The sequence below is a fragment of the Cavia porcellus genome, unplaced genomic scaffold (assembly GCF_034190915.1).
Source record: "Cavia porcellus strain 051 isolate PalLab524CR breed Dunkin Hartley unplaced genomic scaffold, mCavPor4.1 scaffold_15, whole genome shotgun sequence".
NCBI lineage: Eukaryota > Metazoa > Chordata > Mammalia > Rodentia > Caviidae > Cavia > Cavia porcellus.
Genome location: NW_026947498.1, coordinates 67,658,371 through 67,684,605, shown reverse-complemented (window position 1 = coordinate 67,684,605; position 26,235 = coordinate 67,658,371). Strand labels below are relative to the sequence as shown.

Sequence of the window (26,235 nt, the reverse complement as noted above, 5' to 3'; positions counted from 1 at the left end):
AAGAGGATGACAGGTTTTACTTTTAAAAATGTGAAATGATTCTATGCCATTAGTATGCCTTTTTAACCACACAGAAAGGCCTAAAAACCTTTCTGAAGTCTTCCTTCCATAGGACTAAGTGTGCATTTAAACATCTAGTTTTATTATTGTTATTTTATAATTCATTATGCAAACATCTAGGTGTATTTATTGTGGTTATTGCTGTTGTTGTTTTAATTTATTATCATTTCCCAACTCTGTCATCTGACTCTGACTGAAGATAATTCCAGTAGTTAAGAAATTTCTTACAAGGGGCTGGGGATTTAGCTCAGCGGCATAAGCACCTGCCTTGCAAGCAGGCGGTCGTGAATTCGATCCCCGGTACCGATAAAAAGGAAAAAGACAAAAAAAAAAAAAAAAAAAAAAAAAAAAGAAAGAAAGAAAGAAAAGAAACTTTTTACAAATGAAAAAATTTTTAAGTACTAGCAAGATACTTTTCAAGGGCTACTTTTTATTCAGTTAAGCCCTTAAAAACAGTATGTTTATCCAAATTATATAAAAATATATCCTCGAGCAAACTGTTATAATCTTAAACGCTGTAACTTGAAAAAAATTAATACTAAAATTACTATATACCTGAGAAGGAAGAGGAAAACAGAACATACTAGCTGGGCAAAGGGCATGGAAAAACCAGGTGAGAATCATATCTTACTCTTCGAGAATGAAACTAATGAAGAAAGAGAAACTCTGAGTTAGCACAGCACTAGCTGTCTCACTGTGGGAAACTTTGGATGACAGTATGGTCACACAAAGAAGAATAAATAACGGGCACTGCTGAACATCTGTTAGCATCTATCTTACCCATATATTCAACCAAATAGATGTTAATTTTGCTTAATAAAACCCTTTAATAAAATGTAAATGTATCCTCGAAGGTCTCAAACCATTAGTTCTCCAGACCTTTATATTAGATTGGAATCCTGTTTTGTGTGTGTGTGTGTGTGTGTGTGTGTGTGTGTGTGTGTTTGTACCAGGAATCAAACTCAGGACCTCACACTTGCCAGATAGACACTATGCCGCTGAGCTTTATATCCCCGATCGACCGACCGAAGTCTGTGATTTTTTAGTTGAATGTTTTGATTGAATCGAGCATAAATCATAAAGGTCTCTGGTTAACCTGACAAAATGAGGAAGCTGGAACCATGAGACAGGAAAAGGGGGAATGAACTGGAGAAAGGAAGTGAAAATATACCTACTTAATAATTTTGCCACAGAAAAATAAGAGGTTATGCTTCAATGATCTCAAAATTTCCTTCCTGTCTAGAATTCTACCAGGCTGTTATGCAAAAATTAAATATTTTACATAGAAAATAATACATGCTCTTATTTTCTTCCTGTAACCTATGTTATTCAATTGCTAAATCAAGTTTTTTAATCAATATTTCAAGAATAAGCTAGTTAAAACTAGTTCCAGAAAAAATAAGAAAACCAAATGTAGAAACTACAGAAAGGTAAAATATTTTGCATAAAGAAATTAATAACGCATCTACCAATACATAGTTTGGTAATCAGTTTGTAATTTGACAGTTGACAATGAAGTCTGGGGTCCAGACGCGATAGATTATTGGGATGGTTGAGAATCTCATCCCAAGATCACTCTAAATAAAAACTCTCATCAGAGGAGAGAAAAAGTGAAGAAAGAGAATGCTGCCCCACCAGCCTTGCCTTCGGTCCTTTGCTCCATTCATCATGTCATTTTTCCTTCCACCTGCACATCCTCCACTTGGCATCCTTCCTTCCATCACTTCTGCAGGTCCCTGTAAATTCCCTTCCCGTCTGTGGCTCTTACTCAGGGTTTACCCACACCTGTTGCATGCCAAGTCTCTCCACGGGCCCCTAGGACTCCAGAGAGCACGGCAGATCACCTGCCCCTACCGCACGTCCAAAGAGCCAGGGGGCTGCAGGGACAGAATTTAACCCACCCGTGGAGGCCCCCCGTAGGTCCCTGGTGCAGTCCTCACTCACAGCGCACAGTGTGGAAGGCGTAGCGCGGCTGCTTCTCGAAACTCTCGCCTAACTTGAGAACTCGCTCGCGACGGCCCAAGTGCACAAGCCCTGCTGGTCCGTTCATCTCTCCTTCAGCTCGCACTTTACCTGCGCTACCGTCTGCCACCTGAGCCCCAAACAGCTGTGCTTGTGACAGACAGCCGGAGCAGCCACTACAGACCCCGCCCCGTTCCTGACGCGCACTCCCCGATTGGCTGTCTGGCGAAGGGCGTTCCGCCCCTTGGCCCGGAGGCTGCTGGTCCCGCCCCTCAGTCCCTTCCCGCGTAGTGACGCACGCTGCCTAGCAAAATCCTGCTCGCGCTTTAGGTGGGAGCGGGGCGCTTTGCGGGAAGGCGAGGAATGAGAATCCAGGAATAGGTGAACAAAGGTGGCGGCTGGGGACTCAGCGGGCGGTTGGGTTCTGGGCGGTCAGGTTCTTAGACCAAGTGAACCGCCTGTGTGACTTCTAACCCGGAGAACTGGCTGCTTCGTGGCCTTCCTGTGGAGATCTGGGGTAGAAGCGGAGGCCCGCGGAAGGCGGTGTTTTGGGACATGAGGCCTGGTGATTTGTGCGAGGTCTGTTACGGCCAGAGCCAGGTCTGGAATTCGGGAAAAAAGGAGCCCGCGGCCCCAGGGCTACGGCGCTGTGAACTCATTGAAAGCGACGCCGTTACCTTGGCAATCGTTTTCTAACCCTGAGATGCCAGAGGAAGTTGTCAGTGTTATTAGGACTGGAGGAGGGGAAAAAGACGAGTCGAAGTTAACGCCAGAGGATTACGATCAACTTTAACTGCATAGTGTTCAATTTTTTTCTTTATTTTCATCAGAGTGATTCGTGGAAGTGCTGAAGAAAGCCCGGCCAGGGAAAGGTGATTCCTAAAAAATCAAGGCTGAGGCTAGAACTGGTGTTTTGGCAACAGGGTAATACCATTAATAACCGCCAGTAATTGTCTTTTATTATCAGTGTTCATGAAAATATTGTGCAAATGGGAGAAGCACTGTATAGTGGAGAAACACGCAAGAAAAGTTTACAAATGCTTGCAATATTAGATGATTATTTTTTAGGGTAATCCTTTAATCAAATTACATACCTTTACGTACTGTCTTCTATCTTAGGGAGATTTGTCAGTTTATTGTCCCAGGTAGGTAAGCACATGTGTCTTCCCTCAAATTTTTTATAACTTCCACTGTTCTAAGGTACACTGTTTCATAGGGAAGGTAAACAATCAGCTCTGGAGCCTAAAACTACCATTAGTGGCTACTTTCTCTGGTAGGAGATAATACAGATAAGAAAACTGGTACAGAGAACTAGAATCCTTTGGTTGTATGGTATAAATTCTTACCTATGTCATCTATCAAGCAGTTAACATATATTTTATATACTTAAGAATTTTATAAGTGTTTATTTATGTGTGTATATGTGTACTCAGATCACACTTTTTTTTCCCAACCCACACATTCGCAGGAAATATGCTCTGTAGCAAGATCAAGACTGGCTTGATTATATAGTAAAATCCTGTTTTAGGAAAAAACAAAAGCCAAAATAGCAGAATGCTCATGAAATGCACATTCTAGATGCCAGCCAAAGATCGTTCTCTAAGCAGACTTCTGAAAGGGTAGTAGTCTTAGGTCTGCCATATGATTCCCTTTTTGCGCACTCAGTTTATGCTATGTGAATTCTATCCTAGAATTGTGCAGATTAGTGTGAATGTGTAACTCATAGCACAGTCCCTGACTCCTAGAACATAATAACTGTACTAACTGTAACTGTTACATGTGGCTAAAGAGATCTAGAATTCTTATATTTTTGGGTATCAGAGATCAAACTCACGACCTCGTGTTTACTAGGCCACTGAGCTAAATCTTAGCTGCTCTAGAATTCTTTTAGAGTTGCTCTTATCCAAAAAAGTTTCCCTGTAAGGAAAACAAACAAAATCTACCCTTTCAAGCAAGGCAAAAAAAGCTGTTTTCATTTATATTAATCTTACATTTCAAGAGTTATTTATGGAGGGAATACTTGAGGGCTTTTTGATCTTTATTTTCTGATTCTATTAAAATACAGGTGATTGAGAAATGAAGTCAGCAGGTACAGACTCAAGGATCTTATCTCTAGCTGCTGAAGTTGCCAAAAGTCCTGAGCAGAATGTGCCTGTTATTTTGCTGAAGTTACAAGGTAAGAAAATAATTCTCTGATTAAGTAACACTATAAAGTAAAAGCAGTTCTATCTTTGATAATCTTAATATTTGTTTAGATAAATCTTAACACTGCAGTATAGCAGTAGTTTTTTCCTTTTGAATATAGTTTAAGTGATCCATATGTAAAAATCAAGTATCTCTTAACACTAAGCAAAAAAAAGGTATCTTTTTTTTTCTTTTGCCTTAGAAATAATAAACAGCACGCCATTAGGAAGCTCAGAGTTGAAGAAAATCAAACAAGATATATATTGTTACGACCTCATTCAGTATTGCCTCTTGGTCCTCAGGCAAGATTGTTCTCGAATCCAGGGTGGTTGGACTACCATTTCCCAGCTTACACAGATAATAAGGTAAAATGAAGCAATAAGTCAGCCTGTTCTTGAGGAATTTTTTCTAATTTTCAACATTTTCTGCTTTTTTGTTCATCTTTCTAACAATAATTTGAACCGCCTATGAAGGATATTATATTACAGTATTTCTTTCATACTATAGAGTCCACCAAAAGAAATGTATAAACACTGCAGGAAAAAAATTATGAATAGTTTAATAATTAATAATAAATGTATTGATATATCGTGAGAGTAATACAAGTTACCTTTTACAGGAAGTGCTCAGAGTGTTGGCCATTAGACATTTATTTGTATGGTGAACTACTGCTTGGGTAACCTTGATCATTGGGATTGCTGCCCATACATACATTTTCAATTTATTCACCAAGGCAGTATAATGGGTTTTTTGTGATACATCACATCTTTTAGCATCCCTCACGTGAGGGTAATACCACCTGTTGAAAAACATCAGATTATTTTTATTTTCCAGAAGTATGAGTACATTTTCTTTGGTAAATCTGTATATGTTAATGTTACTGTTACTGTTAGTAATGCTATGCACGATTGTCTAAAAATTCCCTCTGTACCTTCCTGGCAAACACAAGGTCTTGAGTTTGATTCCTGGTACCAAAAATGAAATGAAATGAAATAAAATATCCCTCCATAAGTGTTTTGAAGATGGTGATTATTTCTTCTTATTCACCACTGAATCTAATGTGGCTAATATAATTTTTATTATCTTGGGAATATTTGAAGAAATATAGAAATTAAAGCACTGGCTCTTTACTTGAGAAATGTACAATAGAGAGTGAATAACAATTATTGTAAGTGAACAGCAAAATAGATGCTAAACTTCATCTTGATTTTGCTGTCAGCTATAATCATTAGGTAACACAAATTCTGTCAATACAATTTAAAAGCAACATTTACTTTTTTATTTCCATGCTATAAAAATTGGAAGAACAAAATCATTTTTTAAAAGATGGCAATAAAATAAACCAGATGGTCTCAGTGCATAAGCTACTTCCTGATCAAGTAATTGAAAATGTGTATTTTGTGACTATACCCTAACTTGTTTTCTTATTTTAACAAGCTATTAGATTTTAATGAACTATCTCCACTACAGAGATCTTGTCACATTTATACTTTGTCATGCTCTTAACTTTCTAAACTGTTTATTCCTACTTTATTACTACATAAAGTCCAAATTAAAACTATACAGTTACAAAGAACTGCTAACAAATATACATAATACTTTTTTTAATCTTTAGTTTTCAACATGAATGATTTTCTTAAGAAAATAAAGCCTTACATTTTTGTTTTGAGTACATACACTGGCTCATGACTATACTGATATTTATATTTAATATTCTTTATAAAAAGATATTCCTAAATAAATTTTAAGAACCAAAGAGGAAATAAAAGCTGATACATAAAAACATTAGCCAATTTGGTTTTCAGTATGTTTAATATATGGCTGTTATTCCTTGTCAGGGTCTGCATACTTTATTGAAATGACTCAAACAGCAGTACTTACTCTTTGGACTACAACCTATTCTTAGGCTGGAGCTCTTTTTGATATTATTCTACTGTGCAAATACTTTTTATTGAGACTTTTGAATGTATTCAACTTATAACCAAGGAATAGCTTTTATGTGCAATTTCAATATGTATTTCTCTAAATGACTTTTCTCTTTTAATGTATATTCTAAGGAAACTTTCAGGAGTTATGTTTTTGTTGTTTTCCTTTTAATATAAAGAATACACAGGTAGGTAATCTTCAGATCTTAGGAAAGTAGATCTGTTGGGAAGTAGAATTGGTATAAAGTAACAGTAAAATGTTTGATTTCTTTATCTGTCCCTTGATTGTTAATCTTGCCCTGGGTTCACAGAAATGCTATTCATGAATTAAGAAGTTGAAATATAGTGATTTTAGAGTGATTATATTCAATTCTCTGAAAACTTAACTCATTCCTTTTTTCTTTTTTTTTTGTACCGGGGATTGAACTCAAGACTTTGCGATTGCTAAGCAGGCACTTGTGCCGTTGAGCTAAACCCCCATCCATTTCTGTTTATTTTTGAGCCAAGTGACTTTCATTTCCCAAAGGGCTGGCATGTTGATTTTTAAAATATGCACATTCTCAACTTGAAAACATATTCAGTGAAATAAATAAGACATGCATATGTAAATATTTTATTGTTTCAATAGTGTGAGAAGCTGAAAGAAAAAACATGAATATGTATATTAAAAAAGTAGTTAAGTTATACTACTGATTTCTCTGAGTTCACTGAAGAGAAAGATTTGTGCTGTTATTGTTCAGACAGTTGAATGCAGATATCTTGTGCTCTGGATGAATGATTTGGGGATGACAATGCACAAGGTATGTACCATTGTTGCCCCCTGATTGATGTGTTTTGAAAGTTTGTTGTAAATTTGATTTTAGAGGGAATAAAACCAAGCAAAATAAAACAGAATAAAGTCTGTCAGAACAAGACAGTGTGACACAGGATTTCAAAACAAGATAATCAAGGAAATCAACAATGGCTATCATAGTCCCTCTTGTTGCCTTCAGAGTAGCTCCCCATACCTTCACACATAGTAAAATCAAACAATACAGAAACAGAATAGAACAAATAAAAACAAAACAATGAACGCAATGCAGGACTTCAAAACAAGATAATAGTGTATCAAAAATAGCTACCATAATATATCTTCAAAATAGCTGCGCATGTCATCAGATACAATAAAATCAAACTAGATAAAACAGAATAAAACCCAATCAAACAAAACAATGAGAATAATACAGGTTATAAAAACAAGATAATAGGGAATAAACAATGGCCACCACTCTTAGAAGGAGATCCCCATATGTGCTACATTGTGTACTGTTATCCTCTGAAGAGATGATCAGACTATTGTCCTTAGGTCTGCAAAGTCAGTGGAACACTAAACATTACAAACATTAAGTTATATTTTACCTCTTGAGCTATCATCACAGCCTGTGTTTCTTTGGATCAGCTGGTTGCTTATGGGGTGGGTGGGGGAACATTGGCTCTTCTTGTTTGCCTGCCTGTGTGCCTGAAGGGACTGGGGTCTGGCTGGCCCCCAGTCAGCCTGTGCATGGCACTGACTCACGGAAGATCTTAGGTTCTTATTGAATTGTTCTCCTCCCCAGCAGTCCACAGATGGTGCCAACTCATAGGAAAGGGCTGACGTCTGGCTCTCCCCAAGTCATCTGGTGCATGGGATGTAGTGTTGTTTTCTTTTAACCCTTTAAATAAAAAGGATTTGGAAAAAAATAAATACAAAAATCAGACAAAAGCAAGAAAAAAAATGTTTAAAAAGTACACATCCTGAACCTAAAATACATATGAGGTCTACACCACAGTTTACTTTTCTAGAAAGTTGTTAGTTTGATTGTCCAACAAGATTTTTATTAGGTTAGCAACAAAAGATGAATGCCAGAGATGCTCATTAAGGTACTGTGTCTGTATAAATTTAATATTCAGTTGAAATTTATGATTAACACAAACCTGTGCTCTTGTTTTAGCCATTGCTGTGTGGGCTTAGAGCCAGGAGAAGATGCAGAGGAATTTTACAAGGAAATACTTCCATCAGCTGCAGAAAATTTTTTAGTTTTGGGGAAAAAATTGCAAGCATGTTTTATCAATACAGCTAAGGTATGTGTTTATTTAGTGTTGTATGTTTTATAACTAATTGTTTAAATTCATTATTTTTCACATGTGCAGTATGTGACAAAGTATAATTAGAGAAATGAATTTAATCATTTTTAAAATTACAGCAAAAACATCTCTACATTTCAAAAATTTTAAATGATAGCTGAATCATGCTATAAAACTTTTTGAAGACTCTTTCATACTAAACTTTGGACATCACCCATAATAACTATGTCCATAGCATCTTGCTGACATATTTTCACCTTAAATTATGTTGTCATTCCCTTCTACATTTGGAGGAAAATTTGTTTTCTTAGTAGTTCCAATGGTGAAGAAAAATAAAAGTATTTTTTCAATTTAATTTTTCAAATTTCTTCTCTAATCATCATGTTTCATTTTAAATATTAGACTCCAAGTATTTCTTGGGTGGATTGTGCCAGGTGTTGTATACATTCTTTTGACATATAAGTTTAGAAATATGTTGCTTAATTTTCAAATACATGAAGATTATCCAGGTACTTCATTAAGTTCCAGTTTAGTTTTAGTGTAGTCATATAGCATTCTCTAAATCATTTAAATCTTGTGTATTTTTTTCAGATCCATTTTATGGCCTTCTGCATTTCATCTTGGTTTATCTTTCCTTTCTGTACTTTAAAGATTTTGTTTTATTGTCTTCTTGTATGTATTGTTTTTATTGTAAATTCAGTCTTCATTAGTATTGTCAGACTTTATTCTTCTTATCTGTTTATAACATTTATCTCTCACATTTCTATTCTCTTTGATTTACAGCAGTTTTTCCTTTATGAGCCATGGTACGAATTTCTTCATATTTACTTTGCTTCATTTAACTGAGTTAATGTATTTATTCGCATGAAGAATATTTTCAGCTTTGCTTCCAAACACAGTTACTAAATCTAGAGTTTCTGAGGTCTTCTATGTAGAGTATCAGGTCATCTACAAAATATGATAATTTAACTTCTTCCTTTCCTATCCTTATCCCTTTTATTTCTTTCTCTGTTCCTGATTTTTAAGGTAAAAGCTTTCAATTTTTGTCCTTTAGTATAATGTTGGCTGTTGGTTTGTTGTAGGTGGCTTTTATCAGATTGAGATAAAGAATATCTGTTCCAATTTTGTATAGAGTTTTTTATTTCATCAAGGGATGTTTGACTTTTTCAGATGCTTTGTCTGCATCTATTGAGGTGATCATATGATTTTTTGTCCTTGGCTCTGATAATATGGTATATTACATTTATTGGTTTGTGTATGTTGATCCATCCCTGCATCCCTGGGATGAATCCTGCTTGGTCATCGTGTATAATCTTCATGATAATTTGCTGTGTTTTGTTTGCCTTAATTTTATTGAGAATCTTTATATCTATGTTTATTAAATCAGCCAGTACTTCTCTTTTTAGGTTGCATCCTTCTCTGGTTTTGGTATCAGCACAGTGCTTGCTTCCAGGAATAAATCTGGGAGTATTGCTTTCATTCAGTTTAATTACAGACTTTGAGAAGTAGTATCAGTAGGCCTTCTAAATTTCTTGTCAATAGTGAATCCATCAAGACCCAGGCTTTTCTGTCAAAAACAGTGTGGAGAGTCCTTAAAAAAACTAAAACTAGAGATTCCGTTTGACCCAGCTATTCCCCTTCTTGGTATCTTCCTGAAAGAATTATATGATACACCCATGATATATGTACACCCATGTTTATAGCCACATCATTTGTAATAGCTAAATCTTGGAAACAGCCCAATGCCCATCACCCAATGAATGGATAAAGATGTGGGTTTTTATGCAATGGAATAATACTCAGCCATAGAGAAGGATGAATGTGAGGTATTTCTAATCAAATGGATGTACCTTGAGACTATACTTTTAAGTAAATAAATCAGATACACATGTGTACATACCTCATTATTTCTCTTCTGTGAGAAACTAGAAGTGTAAATAAAGACCCAAATGTATGACTGATTCTATGAAATACGCAGAAAATGTTCAAATGGGAAGGTCAATTGGGAAAGGGAAGGAGGAAAGGAAGGAAAAAGAAAAGAAGGAAAAAAAAAAAAGGAAACTAAGGAGGGGAATAGGAGTTAAAGGGAAGGTAGGGAATAGGGAAAAAAGAATTAAGACGTGTCTTGTACAGGTACAAATTCCCTATAGTGAATTTACATTATGCACACCTAAGTGTGTACCAATGTATATATATTTAATTTTAAAGAGAATAAAACCAAACAAAATAAAACAGAATAAAGCCAATCAAAACGAAACAGAAAGTAAAACAGGACTTCAAAACAAGGAAACCAGCAATAGCTAATATAAATATAGCTTGTTATCTTCAACACAGTTGCCCATCCCATCAGATACAATAAAATCAAACAATGCAAAACAGAATAAAACAAAACAATGAAAATGGTACAGGACTTTAAACCAGATACAAGGCTACCACCTTCAGAAGGAAATCCCCCTTAGTTGCTATATTGCATATTGTTATCCTCTAAATTGATACTCATATTATCAGTTTTAGGCCTGCAAAGTCAATCAAACAATGCAGGCATTAAGTTGTTTCTTTTTAATTCAGTGGCTATCATCTCAGCTATTTTCCTCCAAATCAGCTGGTTGCTTACACAGGGGTGGGGGTGTTAGCATCTCTTGTCTCCTAGGCCACACACTGACTGGCTCACAGGAAGGGGTTTAGCCCAGCCCATGTCTGTCGCTGGTCCACAAGATGGGATTGGCTTCTTTTTTGTTCTCTTCCCGGGATGAGGAGCTGCCACTGTCTCACAGGAAGGAGTTGGCTTCTTGGTTCTCTTCAGAGGATGCATGACTGCTACTGGCTCAATAAATTTAAAGAAAATAATATTTTTAGCCACTGTCTGTTCAGATATTTTCTTCCTGCCTTCTTTCTCCTTTTTATCTAGGACTTTCGGTTGTTAAGGCTCTATTTATCTTATTACTGTTTACTTCAGTTTGTGTAATTTCTGTTGGTTTCTCTTCAAGATACTAACCATTTCTTGTGCTGTCTCTTATCTTCTTGAAACCCTATCTATCTTGAAACCCAAAAATAGTGAATCTTTTGTTACACATATTTTATTGATTATATGATTTCTATTTACTTTCAATTTTTTCATAATTCTAAAATTTGTTTTTTTACCCATTTTAAAATATTTTTTGTAATATTCAGTGAACATATTCATTGTGGGGGAATGGGTACATATTGTTTCCAGATCTTTTTTATTTCTCCTTAACCTCATTTCCATTTCTCTCTTTCTCAGATCTTTTTTTTTTTAATTTTATTTAAGGAGAAAAAAGAAAAAAAAAAAAAAACAGAAAAAGGGTACAAGTTATACAGAATTTCAGAAAAAATAGTAGGAAATCACTAGTTAATTACATATTGTCATCTTAGAAATAGTTGTTGAAGTTACAAAATTAAAGAATATAGAGGGGACTTTCAAACAGTGAGACTGCAAACAGTTTTGTTCAATAATCCAACAAAACTCAGTAATATGGTTATCTATCTTATCTATGTTATACACTTAAATATATATGCAGTTATATCTTTTAGAGAACTTTTCCTTTCTTTTGTACAATGACAATTACACATTTTGGGTTTTATTACTCCCACAGTTCTTACTACTTTTTTTTTTTTTTTGAAGAAAGTAAAACCAAATGTAACATACCAGGACAGAGTCAGTCAAATCAAAAGGATGGACATAATACATAATGTAAAAACAAAATACAAGGTGATCAGCAGTGGTTACCACAATGCCTCTTGTTATCTTAAAAAGAATTGCCTATATCATCAGTTATAATAAAATTGAACAAAACAGTAAAGAATAAGACCAATAAAACCAAAACATTGGAGACATTAGAGGATTTCAAAAGAAGATAATAGTCAACCAGAATGGGTGTCACAATGAATCTTATTGTCTTCATAGTTGTTGCCTATACTTTCAAACTTGGTACTATCAAGCATAACAGAATAGAGGAAGATCAGTCAAAACAAGATGGTGAGAGCAATATAGAGTTTTAAATCAAGTTAATAGGAAATCAAAGTGGGTTACTATCATATATCCTGCTGTTTTTTATTTATTTTTCCCTTAATTAAAAGGATAAAAATGAAAAAGTAGATAATAAAAAGGAGATTGAGATTAAAAAAAAAGAGGGCATAACAACAAAACAGTACAGGTCAAAACAAAGCCATTTAAGCAAAATAGTGTTTCACCACAAGATAATCTCAACATAATAGTAGTTACCATAGTGTCTCTTCCCTTAAAATCTTTGGGTATAACTTCGTATACTGTAGTGTCAAACGTATCAAGACAATGTAAAACCGTTCAAGAGAATGACAGTATTACAGGGTATTTAGAGTCAACTAACAGAAAATGAACAATGGTTTCTGTATAATCTCCTTGTCTATAAAAGTTTTTATTTATATTATCACATATAATAAAATCCAATAAGATACAACACGTTAAAACCGATGGAGACAAAAGAACAAAAGCTTGATGGGACTTCAAAACAAGAGGATATTAAATCATAACTGGAGGACAGGTTTGTAATGTGGGAGCATGAAATGAAAAACTACCTATTATGATGTCTTGTTTTCTCCAAAATGGCTGTTCCTACCATCCAACCTTCTCTGCCTCATTTCTGTTGAGCTCTTTTTCTGTCATTAGTTGTCAGTTTGTCCTCTTCATTTCGCTTTCTGCTCCATTTATTGTGGCCGCTCTGCCACTGTTTCTGGAATCTTGGTATTTTTCATTTTTAGAATATCCTGCAGTAATCTCTGTAGAGTTGAATTGGTGGTTGCAAATTCCCCTAGTTCCTCTTTATCCTGGAAGCACCTTGTTTTTCCATCAATTTCTAGGGACAGTTGTGCAGGATATATCAATCTTGGCTGGAGGTTATTATCTTTCAAAGCTTGAATTATTTCCCCCCATGCTCTTTGTGATTTGATGGTTTGTGCCAAGAAGTCTGCTGTAATTCTGATGGGTGTTCCCTTGTAAGTGATCTGTTTCTTGTCTTTGACGGCTTTTAATATTCTGTTCTTATATTGGATTTCTGGAATTTTGATTATTATATGCCTGGGTGTAGCTCTGTTAGGGTTGTAGGTAGCTGGAGTCCTATATGCTTCATACATCTGAGTATCTTTACCTTTTGCTAAATTAGGGAAATTCTCCTGGATTATTTCTGTGAATAGCTTTTGTAGTTCATTTGTTTGAGTCCCTACTTCTTCTTTTATGTTCTTAATTCTTAAGTTATAGATCCTCTTATCATCTTCTAGTCTTTGTATTATTGCTGTTTGTTTTCTTGTTATTTTTAAGAAGTTTTTCATTTCATGCTCCCACATTACAAATCTGTCCTCCAGTTCTGATAATCTATCCTTAGTTTCTTTCCAGCTGTTATGCCAGCTTTCAATAGAGTTTTTAGTTTCCTAAAAACTATTCAAAGAGATTACCACCTGGTAATCTCTTTGAACCTGCTTCACGTATCCTGTGTTTTCTCTGTTTTCTCCATCAAACAATTATCCCCTTTTTTTCTGTTCTTCCATTCCACCATCTGTTTTTTTCTTGGGCAGTGCTTAGCATTTCTCTAACTATTCTACTTATTTCTTGCTTTATTTCATTAAATACTTCATTTTTGAACTCGTCTATGAGGCTCTGGAGATACCGCTCTATGTCTATAGGTGCCGTGTCTGATATTGCATGTTTTCTGTCTTCATTCTCTTTTGCATTTACCTTTCCTGGATCAGTGTTCTCAGGATTGGGGACTGAGGACCCTTTCTTGTTGCTCCCTTTTGCCATACTTTTTGTTCCTTCCATACAAGCATATGTAAGAGGCCCAGTTTTGTTGTTTTTTTTTGTTTTTTGTTTTTTGTTTTTCTCTTTTGTCTGTTACAGTTTGTTTGAATCTGCCGGCTAGCTGTTCCCGCCCACTGCAGTGTACTAGGGAGACACAGACCTGGGCAGCCTCTGCTGGGCCCACCCCTTCAAGTCAACCTACTGAATGCTTCACTGCTAGGGTGCACCGCCAGGCGCAGGGACCTGATTTGGGCTAGCCTACTGGATCTTAGTCCGTGGTGTCACAAGGTCAAGTGCTCCCCACCATTCCTGCTTGAGAGGGGAATATGCGACTAAAGTCACTGCAGGGCCCTGTTCCGGCTTGTCTGCCCGTTCCCAGAATGTCCTCTGTTGGAGCCTCCTAGTCTATGAAAGGGTCCCCATTTCTCTTACTCACCGCAGGTCAATGCAGGGCTCCCTGCCAGTCCCGCTCTCAAGGCCGTTTGGTTCGCTGATTCCAGCTCTCAGAGCTTTCGCACGTCTCTCTCCCTGCCGTGTGGATTGGGACACAGTATCGGCAGCAGGAAATTCAAATCGCGGCTTCCAATGGCACAGGATCCAGCTTCCGCACTGAGATTTTATCTGTTCCTGTTATAGCATCAGGATTGCATTTCTAGTTGGTTTCTCTCAGCTTAGTTCATTTCTGGGTCGGCAGAGTACGTATCCCCTCGCGTAGGACTCCTCACGCGGCACCACTCCTGGATTCTAAACTGGTAATCTCAGAGAGCCTCCGTGGCCGCTGTTATTTGTCCGCCATGTTCTCCCGGAAGTCCTCTCAGATCTTTTTTAAAGTATCAACTCTTTGATTTATTGTCCCTTTCTATTCTTTTTTCAAGGCTCAATTTCATTTACTTCTGTATAGATCGTTATTTCTTACTATTAACTTCAGAACTGAATTGTTCGTGTCTTTCTAGACCTTAAGATGCATCATTATTTATTGGAGATTTCTGTGTTCTTTTACTTTATTTTTAATTTTAAAAAATTTTTATAGTTCTGAGGATCAAACCCAGGGCCTTATTTATTCAAAGCAAGAGCTCTACCACTGAGCCACATCCCCAGACCTGTTCTGTTCTTTTAATATGTACATTTATAGCTATAACCTTTGATTTAACCTTTGATTTCATTGTGTCTCACTGGTTTTGGTATGTTGTGTTTTCATTAGTTGATTCTGGGAACTTATTTATTTATTCCTTGATTTCTTCTGTGATCTATTGATTATTCAGAAATGTATTTTTCACTCTCCATATATTTGCATAATTTCTGTGGTTTTGTATACTATTGATTTCACTGATTTGATGGTGTTTTGATTCTTTTGTATTTTTTTGGAAAAAGTTCTGTGTGCTATTGAGATAAATGTACATTGTTGGTTTTGGATGAACCATTGTAGGTATCTGTTAATTCCATTTGTCAACATGATTTAACTCTGATTTTTTTTGCTGTTTTTTTTGTCTGGGACCTTTGTGGTTGTGAAAGTGGAATATGGAAGTCCCCTACCATGATTGTATTGATGTCTATCTTTATTTTTAATTCCAGAAGATTTCATTTTATGAAATTGTGTGTGTCCATATTTGGTGTGTAAATAGTTACAATTGTTATCTCTTCCTGTTGAATTGTTCACTTTACCAGTATGTATTGGCTATCTTTGTCTTTTGATCAGTTCTCCTCCAAATACCATCACATGAATTTTTGAGGACACAAACAGTCCATTATAGTCACTATGTTATGTTATGCTCCATTTTGTGAGCTTTGATTGTATGGAGAATAGATACTGTCTTGTACTTAAGGAATTTCCAGGCTAATTATGAGTAGGATTGAGTGAGCAACAAATAACATGGACAGCATGCTGATTTGAGTATAAGAAATATTGTTAGCAGAGAATTTAGCTCATTGGTCACAGATTCTACTTTTGGCATCTCCACTGGCATCTGAGGAACACTAGCAGTAAATAAACATTTACATTTATTTAGATTTAATTTAATTCAGGTCAATTGAAGCAACATAAACAATCAGAGATAGTATTGAACAATCAATTCTTTTGGAAAATCTTTTTTTTTTTTAAACTGTACTGAAAACTAACTCAAATTCCTTTAGGCAAGTCACATTATTTCAATTTAATTTAATTTAATTTATTTATTTTTTGGTACCAGGGATTGAACTCACAACCTCACACTTACCAGGCAAATGCTTGTGCCACTGAGCTAAATCCCCAGCCCCAACTTTACCTTATTTTTGTCATGTATGAAATGATTCTTGTTTCATGGATAGCGCAGACTATTATATAAACTTTTCTTCCAAGCACTTGTACTTAATGTTCCCCCTTTAAGGCCATTGATAATTATTTCTTTTCATTTATATAGCATATATTACAGTTGTTAAATTACATATTAATATGTTATCTAATTAGTAGGTATACTTTATCTGAAATTCTTGAGACATCTACATTTGCATGTGGTTTTCAGCCCTGGTCACATAATCAAATCACACACCTTACTTTCTGACAATACAGATGTTTACATTGTACCTTTGGAGATTCAAATTCAACATATTTGACTGACACTTCTGCACAAGTATATTTTAAAACTCTATGGGTATTTCTTATGCATGGCAATTGGTAATAATTCCTACTGTGTAAACTGGTATTGCGTCAGCTACTTATTTTATCTGAATGACAACCATAGATAAAAGGTAGAGTAAGTATTAATATACTATAACCACAAATTTCATAAATAAAAACACTAAAATCTATAAAATCTAGTTCCGCCTTATGTTCTTTTATGTTAGGTCTAGAAATAAGTTTCTTCTCTCTGGCTCCCAAGAGAGAAGTCTATTTTTCTAAATTTAAACAAGTTACATAAAAGTAAATTGGATTTTTGTGTGTGTTAAGGGTGAAGAAAAAGATGAATTACTGCACTTTTTCCAAATTGTGACTGACTCTTTCTTATGGCTTTTGGGAGGTCATGTTCAACTCATACAGAATGGTAAGATGAAAAGTTTTTAACAGATAATCATTGTAAAATCAAATGCTAACAGTTTGACCTTTTTTGAAAAAAGAAGTGTCTTATAAATTATACACAATACCACTGTGAAGTAAAACCATGTTTGAATAAACCCATGAAAAAAAAATAAAAACCATTTGGGTATCACAGATTTAAATAACTAGCACTGATTAGCATGAATTAGTATGATAGATGTATGAAAAGGAATTTGCTAAGACATAACTTTCTTCTTAGTTGTTGCTATGTAGCAATTTGTAGTAAGGAATAACTGAACAGTTTAGTCTAAGAAAAATTTAAGTTTCAAAGATTACACTTAGTGGTTTAGATAAATCTGTAAACTCTGAGAGAAATCCCTGTATATGGAGTAAATAATATTTTAGTCATAGTCTAGCTGTAAGACTAGATTTATACAGTGGTTGCTTCAAAAGTACATATACTAAAATTAAAACCATACAGAGAAGATTAGCATAGCCCTGTGTAAAAATGACATATAGATTCAGGCAGTGTTCCATATTTTTTGTGAATAGTTGCAAAGTAAGTCTGAAAAATTATAAAATTGTGGTTTTTATATAATAACTATGTTCCAAATATGAAAACAGTTGAAGGAAATAGTGTATTAAATATGTTAAATAAGATGTTACAGAAAAGAGTAAGTTTTATATAATGACATTTACACTGAGAAATATAAGTATGTTTTAGTTTTTAATATTAATTTCTTAAAGACAGATCTTTCATGATAATTATGGTATAACTCCTATTCTCTTTAAAAAATCTTTCCTAACATAAATGTAAAACTAAAACTTTTTAAAAAGGAAGTAGCACTTGAATTTCTGTTTTTAATTCTTTTTTTTTTCAGAATCATGCATGCATGCAAGAGTCAAATATTTCTATAAGTATCATTAAGAAAAACAATCCTGACCCTCAGACTTATTTCAATTCCTATTAAGGGTTACTGCTTTCAATAGTATAACTTATACTCTGGGTGGTTAAATCTAAGTATTAATCCTAAATACCTTTTTAAAGCATTTTCTATTGGATTCTCATTATAGAACAAGTACTATTATTATTATTATTATTATTATTATTATTATTATTATTATAAGCTTCCCAGTCTAAAGGACTATTTAACCAATAATAAAGTAGAGTGTTACTTCAGTTCACAAACTTAATTTGTTCTACAATTCTAGGAAGATGGCAGCATTTGTATTCATGGCAGGGGAGATTGTCTTATTCATTACCCAATGCAGAGTTGGAGAACAAAAGCAAAATTGTGCCCAGTGATTTTGTTTATGAAATGAATTGTGTTGTAATTCAAATATTGTAATCCCTTTTCCTGTCCTCCTCATGGTTTGGGAAGTTTATATTTGTAATTCGATGGAAACGTTATTGGAATTCTGGTGAGTTAATTCCAATCTACCATCTCCATTGTGACCCACGGGGAGAATGAAGACACTAAAACATATTCATAGTTAACAGGCAGCAGAGGAGTCCTGAGTCTGATCTAGGTAAGGATTCATGGGACAAAGGCCTCAACGCAAGGCCTCACCCAGAATTTATTACTTCATGAAGAAGGGAGTGACTCAAAGATGAATGTTGGTGAGAATGGCAGGAATTATGTAAGTAATGTGAGCTGAGATGGCCAGAAAGCACCTCTACAGTAATGCAGAGAGTAAAGTGTGCAGAAAGATCAATTTGTATAACTCAACTGGGAACTGGGGTAGCATTTGAACGTTTAGGAAGCTGTTGCTTCAGTTTCTGATACATAAACTTTTTTTTTTTGGTACTGGGGATCGAACTCATGACCTTGCACTTTCTAGGCAGGCACTTAAGCTGCTGAGCTCAATCCCCAGCCCCCTGATATGTAAACTGGAGTACCCTAGGAAGTCATAGCCTCACATCTTGAGCTCAAACCCAGTTGACATTCCTGGGACTGTGTGGCTCTGCTATCCTGATGCATTCAACCCTTTATAGGTAGACATGAGGCAAGGAAATGAGAAACTGTCAGGTGACTTCAAGATCACTTAGCTACCTCAGCTACCCTATTTACATTGCTTAGAGCCAATTGAAGAGATTAGGAAATAGCTTAGCCAGCTCTATATATATCAGTACATGGAGATAGGGCCTGGTTTAACTAATGTGGAGGTAATTATTCTGCATTCAAGGAGAGCCATCCAAGTGGTTTTCCACAAATTTTTCATGAATAGAAGCATTTGTGAACCAAGGTTTAGTATTCTTTACTAAACCTTGTACTTAGGACTATGTCTATAAAGACCTAGTAAAAAGAGAGAAAATTACTTGAATAATTTCAGAAATATACCATGTTTCATTTTGAAAAGAGTGATAGAAAAAGGAATACTGTTCTTGGAGTTAATCTATAGCTGTAAAGCATCCATAAAATAGGTATTAAAATTATATTAAATGACTAAAATTTATATGCAAAAAATAAATGAGTACATTAAAATCATGGTTTCCTACAACCTTTTCCCTATAAAATGAAGCACTTCCTTGGAGAAATGCCAAGATGTTGGCATGGAATACATAGTTTACAAGGTGAACCTGAAGTGTCTTAAATGTCCAGTATAAAAGAAATATTCAGTCTGTTAGCATTCTGTCACAGGAACTCAGGAACCAAAATAAGGATGATTCTATTAGACAAATAAAGGCAATGTGAATGGTAATTAGGATAATAACTATAGTAGATTAAAACACACCAAATACAGTGAGATTTAAAAATAAATCATCATTGGTGTCAGCTAGGGAACTAGTTTTCATTTCTTAAAACTAGTAAATAAAGAATCCAACCATTTAACCTGCATTTTCTTACATATAGGTGAGGAAAATTTTCTCTATGCAAAATAAGTGAAAGATGTATGATGGGGTAGTATTCATAACTCTTCATGAATTAACAGATTTAAGAATAGATTCACTGTGACTGTCAACATCTCAAAAAAAGATAACCAGACATTAAGTTTCTTCTGGTGGATTAATTTAACAGATAAAATATACGTGCCAGAAATTCAAACCTGAATCATTTTAGTCATCTAACCCCAACTGCCAATTTATAGAAAATCAGAGGAACCCTTCATACTTAGGAATGCATTTAACAAAACCAGACTGTGAGAATCTCATAGAGCAGTGATGGTGAACCTTTTAGAGCTTTCAGTGATACAAATAGCCTGCTGTGGTACACGTACCATAGGTTTGCCACTCCTGTCATAGGACAATTGATACAGTTCTCAACAAAGAGGTTGCAAGGCAAATTTCAAAAATACAGAAAAGTAGTCTATAGATTAAAAAAATTGTAAGAGTACCCAGTCTTAAATGGAAAATACATGTAAGTGCACAGAATGTTTTTTCCTACCAAAGTAGCAGAACATAAAAAGCTGTAGAAATATTTAATAATGATATGGGTTTTTTTGAGTTTTTAAATTAAGTTTACTGATATAATTTAGATATACATAATGATCACATTCATCATAGGAGCTTGTACCTGTAATGATATATCTTGGTTCCTCTTTTTTTTCCTATTGTTCTTCCCTCCCTTCAACTCATCTTGCCCTCCTTATTTACAAAGCTTTGTTCTCATTTTACTCCCCTCCCCAGTTCCTGTTTCCTTTTGAAGGCTTTCTTCCTATTTCATAATACCTATTATATATTTTAGCTCTAATTTTTTTTTTTTTTTGTCTTTTTCCTTTTTATCGGTACCAGGGATCAAATTCACGACTACTGCTTGCAAGGCAGGCGCTTATGCCACTGAGCTAAATCCCCAGTCTCCATTTTTTAGCTCTAATTTATACTTTCAGTTTCTCACACCAGAGAGACGAGTATTTACACGTGTTTGATTTATTTCATTTAAACCTATTGTATAGTGAAATGTTGCACTATATACATAGAAATTGAAGAACAGAAATTATGGAAAAGAAATCAAGTACTATACTCTCTCAGGAGATAAAAAGGGAAAAAGAATAAAATGATTTTTTAGAAGCTAAGATACGATCCACAGAGCTGGGCTGCCAGTATGCCTGATCGCACTTTAATCTCATTTGGTTGGTAGGGTGGAAATAAACACTGGCATTTATTGGGAATGTAGTCTATTCTAGGAAGTTATGCATTGGGCTGTGCAAGAGCCATTTATTTCTAGTTTTCCAGTTAAAGAAATGAAGATTCTGAGAGGTTAAGCAAGTTGCTTCAGCAGCCAATGGCAAGTATTCATATTTGGTTGCTCAAAGCATACAAGCTATAAATCATTAGAATGAAATTTTTGTATTTAATGTTTTCATTTTTTTTAATTTTTAAACAGGAAAACAAGGAAAATAAAATAATAAAATCAATCGAAATAAACCAGAATAAGTGATACAGGACTTCCAAACCTTATGAAATCAATAATAGTTACCACAGTTCCTTTGTTGTCTTCAAAATAGCTGCAGATACCACCTTTGGACATTTTAAAGTCGAACAGAACAGAATAGAATACAAACAATAAAAACAAAATAATGAATGCAATAAAGAAGATAAAAACAAGCCAGTAGTAACTACATAATGGCTTCCATAATGTGTCTTGCTATCTTTTAATTAGCTATTTGTACCATCAGAGTTAACATAACCAAAAAAAAAAGAAAAATCCAAATCCCCCTCCAAAAATAAAAATATGATTTCTGGAGTGTGATCTCCGTCCTGTGGGGCCAGGTTCTCCCTCTGCAGTCCGCAGATGGCACTGACTCACGGAGTGAGGCTTGGGTCTGGCTCATTATTATTTTTACACTAAAATTCATTGCTAGATAAATTTAGAGATTGGATGAATAAGTTATTTTATTTTCAATTTAAAGACAGATAAGTTATTTCCTTGGTATTTATAGACGCTTGTTTGACTACATTTGTAAGATAGAATAACTCTTAATGATAGTTATTTAAAACTGCCTATATCTTAAAAATCTTTAATTGTATGGCATACAAAACAAGGAAATCTAGCAGAAATGGTCATATTTTGGTTTAGTTTTAAAAGGAGAAAATCCCACTTGTGTTATTATAGGAATTTTATTTTAATCTCTTTTATCTCCTCTTTTAGTATTACAGAGTGATCATTTCTTACACTTACTGCAAACTGACAATGTTCAAATAGGATCTGCAGTCATGACTCTGCTACAGAATATATTACAAATCAACAGGTGACTTGGTTATTTATTTTTGTTTAGAAACCTAAGCAGTTTTATTCTAATTTTGCTAAAAGCAATTGCATATGACTTGTACATGGTATTTAAGTTCTATTACCATTATCTTTCAGAAAAAAATAATTGTGTAAAATATTGTAAAAGAGTTAGAAATATCAAATTGATATCTTATTCAAATATGATATCTTATATCATATCTTATAAAAAAGCCATAACAGTTCCCCAGGATGAATGTAATTATTATGTATTGTGAACATATATCAGTAAAATTAAAAAGATCTTAAGCTAAATCTGAGACTTTGTGAACTGGTATGATATCTGAAGAAAAATACTGGGATCACTATAAAAACGCTTGCATAGTTATTTAACAGACAACAGGCTCAGTATTATGATAAGTACTAAAGAAGAGTATAAAAGAATACTTGCTCAGATGAAAGTTGAAAGATATAATGTACACAGATGAAATAATTCATTTTTTCACTTCAATATGGATTTATTAAGTAATTACTAAGTGCCAAGCACTGTTTGTCATTGCACTTACAAAGCAGATTGTGCTATAAACCTTAAAGATCCTACAATAGAATGGAAGAGATAAGCACATGAACATAGTTATAGTATATCTCATTGCAGTGCTAAAGTTGTCCACAAGTATTACAGGAACTTCCAACCCAAAGTGAGGGGAGGTGCTTCCTTTGAAAAGGTAACACCTGAGATGAAGCTTTAAGGAAGATAAATTAGCTAGAGAAGATGAAGGGAAAGTATAATTTCTAGGCAGAAATAATAATTGTTGTACCCCCCCCAAAAAAAACAAGCCCTGTGATGTTGTCTGTTACCAAGAAGGCGGGGGGGGGGGGGAGGACGAGGCAAGACATCTGTAAAAGAGTGTTTTATTTTAGCTGGTACCCAGCGGCACAGAGCAGATGGAGTTTGCAAAGCTGTGCATCTGAGTCAGAATTTTGACAGGTTTTTATAGCACAGTAACCGAGTGACGTGACAGAGCAGGAATTAGGAAGGCCTTTGTTTCCCTTTGCTTGAGGTCAGAGATGTTTTGCAGTTGGTGGTTAGCCCACCCACCCCCCCTTTTTTTTTTAAGTTACAGCCCTTGGTCTGCTAATTCCAGGAACATTTGTCTCTCACAAAGGGAACAATGGTTGACACAGCAAACAGGTTACTAAGGTGATGATGCATACAGAACAGTATGGCGAAGCTTCAGTTAATTTATAACTAATTTATAACAATGTGGTCAGTGCTTCAGGTTACTAGGGCAATAAGCATAGAGCATAACAATAATATAAATAAAAGTACAAAGATAGGAAACACCAAGCTTCTGGTGAAAGGCAGAGATAGTTTACCATTGCTTGGGTGAAAGGTTCAGTGTTGGAGGTGGCTAGCAAGTTCTGCAGATACTTAAGTCATAAAGAATTTATGTGCATATTAACAAAAAAGCATCTTACACTGTAGGCATTGGAGATTTTTTAAGTATTTGAAAATGGTCAGATTACATTCAATTTTGTTACTGTGGTGATTGTGGAGAAAAGGCAAGGAGAACAGAACTCTAGACAAAAGCAGCAGTTAGAGGAAGCAACCATAACAATGCAAATGAAGAAATGAAATCTTGGCCCCGGGTAGGCACCTGGGGAATGGATTTTTTTTTAAACAATGAATTAAAATCATCATGACTTGATTTCCAATTTTTTTTTTTTTCTTTTTTCTTTTTTCCGGTACCGGGGATGAAACTCACGACTGCCTGCTTGCAAGGCAGGTACTTATGCGGCTGAGCTAAATCCCCAGCCCTGATTTCCAGTTTTTATTAAGATGTAATAATAGGGGTGGATTTACTCTCACGGGAACCAAAAATATCTGTTTTCAAAGTACTGAATATCAATGAATGAATAAAAATGATCCCAGAGAAGAGATATGAATGAGGTTGTATTAGCCAGCTTTCTGGCACTATAACAAAATACCTGAGATAAGAAACTTAGAAAAGATTTACTTTGGCTCAAAGTTTAGAAGCTGTGGTCCCTGATCCGTTGGCCCCATGGCTTTCAGTCTGTGGTAAGAAGCACATCAAGGCAGAAGTACATAATAGAACAAAACCAATCACCTCATGGTCAGGAAACAAAAGACAGAAAAAGAGCCAAGTCCCACAGTTGTCTTCAAGAACAAAGACCTGAGGACCTCTAACAGAGTTGATCTCTCAGAAGTTCCCACACTTCCCAATAGCACCATCCTGGGAACCAAGGACAGTCAAGACCCAAACTATAGCAAAAGTGAAGCTCACAATTGCCTTGACAGAGTATTGAAAGCATTTCTAGGCTAGGATATAGTGAAGAATGTCCCAGCTTAAATTGGAGAGAGACAGCTGAGAATCTAGGAGAATAAGATCTCTAGAGCTCACAAGATGAAATACTAGAGAAGAGAGGACTATACCAGAGATCTTCAAAGGGTTCACTTGAAGTATATATGCAGTAGAGTACTAAATGAGCACATATGTGTGAAAAAAAACTATTCAATGTAGGAGAACATTCATCAGAAAGGATAAAAGTAACGGTGCCAGCAGCTCACACGAGACTGGGAGGTAGTGCCTGTTGGCAACTGCCAAACTTGAAAACATCATGGGGGCATTGGCTAGCATATTCAAGAAGGTTTCACTTTGGTACTGGGGATTATTAGCATTAAACCAAGCCCCATTCCAGAGCAAACCAATCCTAAAAGCGAGACTGAAAGGATTAAACCATTTCAAAGTATCGCAACTGAACAGGGTTATAGAAATTGCCTACAGATATATGGAAAATAGTAACATACATCTGCATAACCAATAAGATAAAGATGAAAACAGCAGTGAAAGTAGACAGAAATGAAAACAGCAGGAGAAAACAAGAGACGCATCTTTTTTTTTTTTTTTTTTTTTTTTTGTAGCAGGGATCAGACAACCTCCTGCTTACCAGGCAAGCGCTGTGCTGCTGAGCTATATCCCCAGCCCTCTTGGATGCATTTTGATTAAAACAAAGGGAACTTCTTTTTTTTAATCACTAAACTAGTTTTAAAAACTCAAATCATTGACTTCATCTTCTACTTTAAGAAACTACGAAAAGAAGGAAAAATTAAATTCTAAACCATAGAAAATGGTAAAAATCAAAGCAGAAGTCAATCCCAGTGGTGCACACCTGTAATCCCAGTAGTTTGAAAGGCTGAATCAGAGGCTTATAAATTGGAATTTTGCCTGCTCAGGCATTTATTGAGACCCTATCTCAAGTAAAAGAATTTTTAAAAGGGCTGGGAATGTAGCTCATTGGTAGAATACCCCAAAGACCCCAAGAACCAGCATATACAAAGAAGAAACTAAAATCAATTCGCATACAGAATAGCAAATGAAAATTACAAAAAATAAATGAGATAAATAAATCTTTGAGGAGATGTATGAAATTAATAGACCTATAGAGAGAATGATAGGGAAAAAAAAAGAGTACAACCAATCACTTAGGAAGAAATAATTTAATGTTTTGTTCTAGAAAAATTGAAGAGGAAAAAGTACTTGGCTGATTCTAAAATTGCCCACTGACACCAAAATCAAAGACATTGTAAGAAATAGCATACAGATGAATGTAAATGAAAACATTCTCAACAAAATTTTAGCAGGTCAAATCCAACAATATTTTAAAAAGTTAATACATCATGAATAATGTAGGATAATCTCAGGAATTCAGTCTGGTCTAATATCCTAAAGTAAGTGTTACTCATTATGTCAACAAATCATAAAAGGAGCCGTATCATTGTATCATTAGGGATGGAAGAAACTTAACAAACTCTAACATCCATTCCTTTTTTTTTTTTTTCTTTTTTAAAGAAACTTCTAAAAGTGAATGAGTTCAGCTTGGAATATAGCTCAGCAGAACAAGTGCCTGCTTGGCAAGCACAAGGTTCTGAGTTCAGTTCTCAGTACTAAAAAAAGTGAGTGAATCTGAAAAGAGCAGTAGCATGCAAGATCAATACAGAAATATTTTTGT

The 26,235-nt window shown here is 35.0% G+C and overlaps 2 protein-coding genes and 1 non-coding gene across 12 annotated transcripts in view; 2 read left to right on the top strand and 1 right to left on the bottom strand.

The window, feature by feature from the left end:
- The window catches only part of Eaf2 (ELL associated factor 2), a 40,870-nt gene extending 38,683 nt beyond the window's left edge, over window positions 1-2,187 (bottom strand). Inside the window, exon 1 of one of the 4 annotated variants that reach the window (XM_003469235.4) lies at window positions 2,005-2,187. In XM_003469235.4, coding sequence (XP_003469283.1) covers window positions 2,005-2,110 — 106 coding nt within the window. In that variant the 5' untranslated portion in view covers window positions 2,111-2,187. Of the gene's footprint in view, window positions 1-1,961 lie in introns of all 4 variants that reach the window. The other 3 variants (XM_013151695.3, XM_063225071.1, XM_013151696.3) reach the window with 3 other exon arrangements.
- A 101-nt stretch (window positions 2,188-2,288) lies between these two features.
- The window catches only part of Iqcb1 (IQ motif containing B1), a 54,612-nt gene continuing 30,665 nt past the window's right edge, over window positions 2,289-26,235 (top strand). For 2 of the 7 annotated variants that reach the window (XM_063225069.1, XM_013151812.3), the window contains exons 1-7: window positions 2,295-2,403; window positions 2,853-2,946; window positions 4,088-4,198; window positions 4,409-4,571; window positions 8,102-8,231; window positions 16,949-17,042; window positions 22,126-22,225. In XM_063225069.1, the coding sequence (XP_063081139.1) occupies window positions 4,099-4,198; window positions 4,409-4,571; window positions 8,102-8,231; window positions 16,949-17,042; window positions 22,126-22,225 (587 nt within the window). In that variant the 5' untranslated portion in view covers window positions 2,295-2,403; window positions 2,853-2,946; window positions 4,088-4,098. Of the gene's footprint in view, window positions 2,414-2,852; window positions 2,947-4,087; window positions 4,199-4,408; window positions 4,572-6,871; window positions 8,232-16,948; window positions 17,043-22,125; window positions 22,226-26,235 lie in introns of those variants that run through there. The other 5 variants (XM_013151811.3, XM_013151813.3, XM_003469304.5 and 2 more) reach the window with 5 other exon arrangements.
- On the top strand, window positions 17,473-17,578 carry LOC111756654 (U6 spliceosomal RNA). Its single transcript, XR_002791080.1, has one exon. It is a non-coding gene; the product is annotated as a U6 spliceosomal RNA (small nuclear RNA).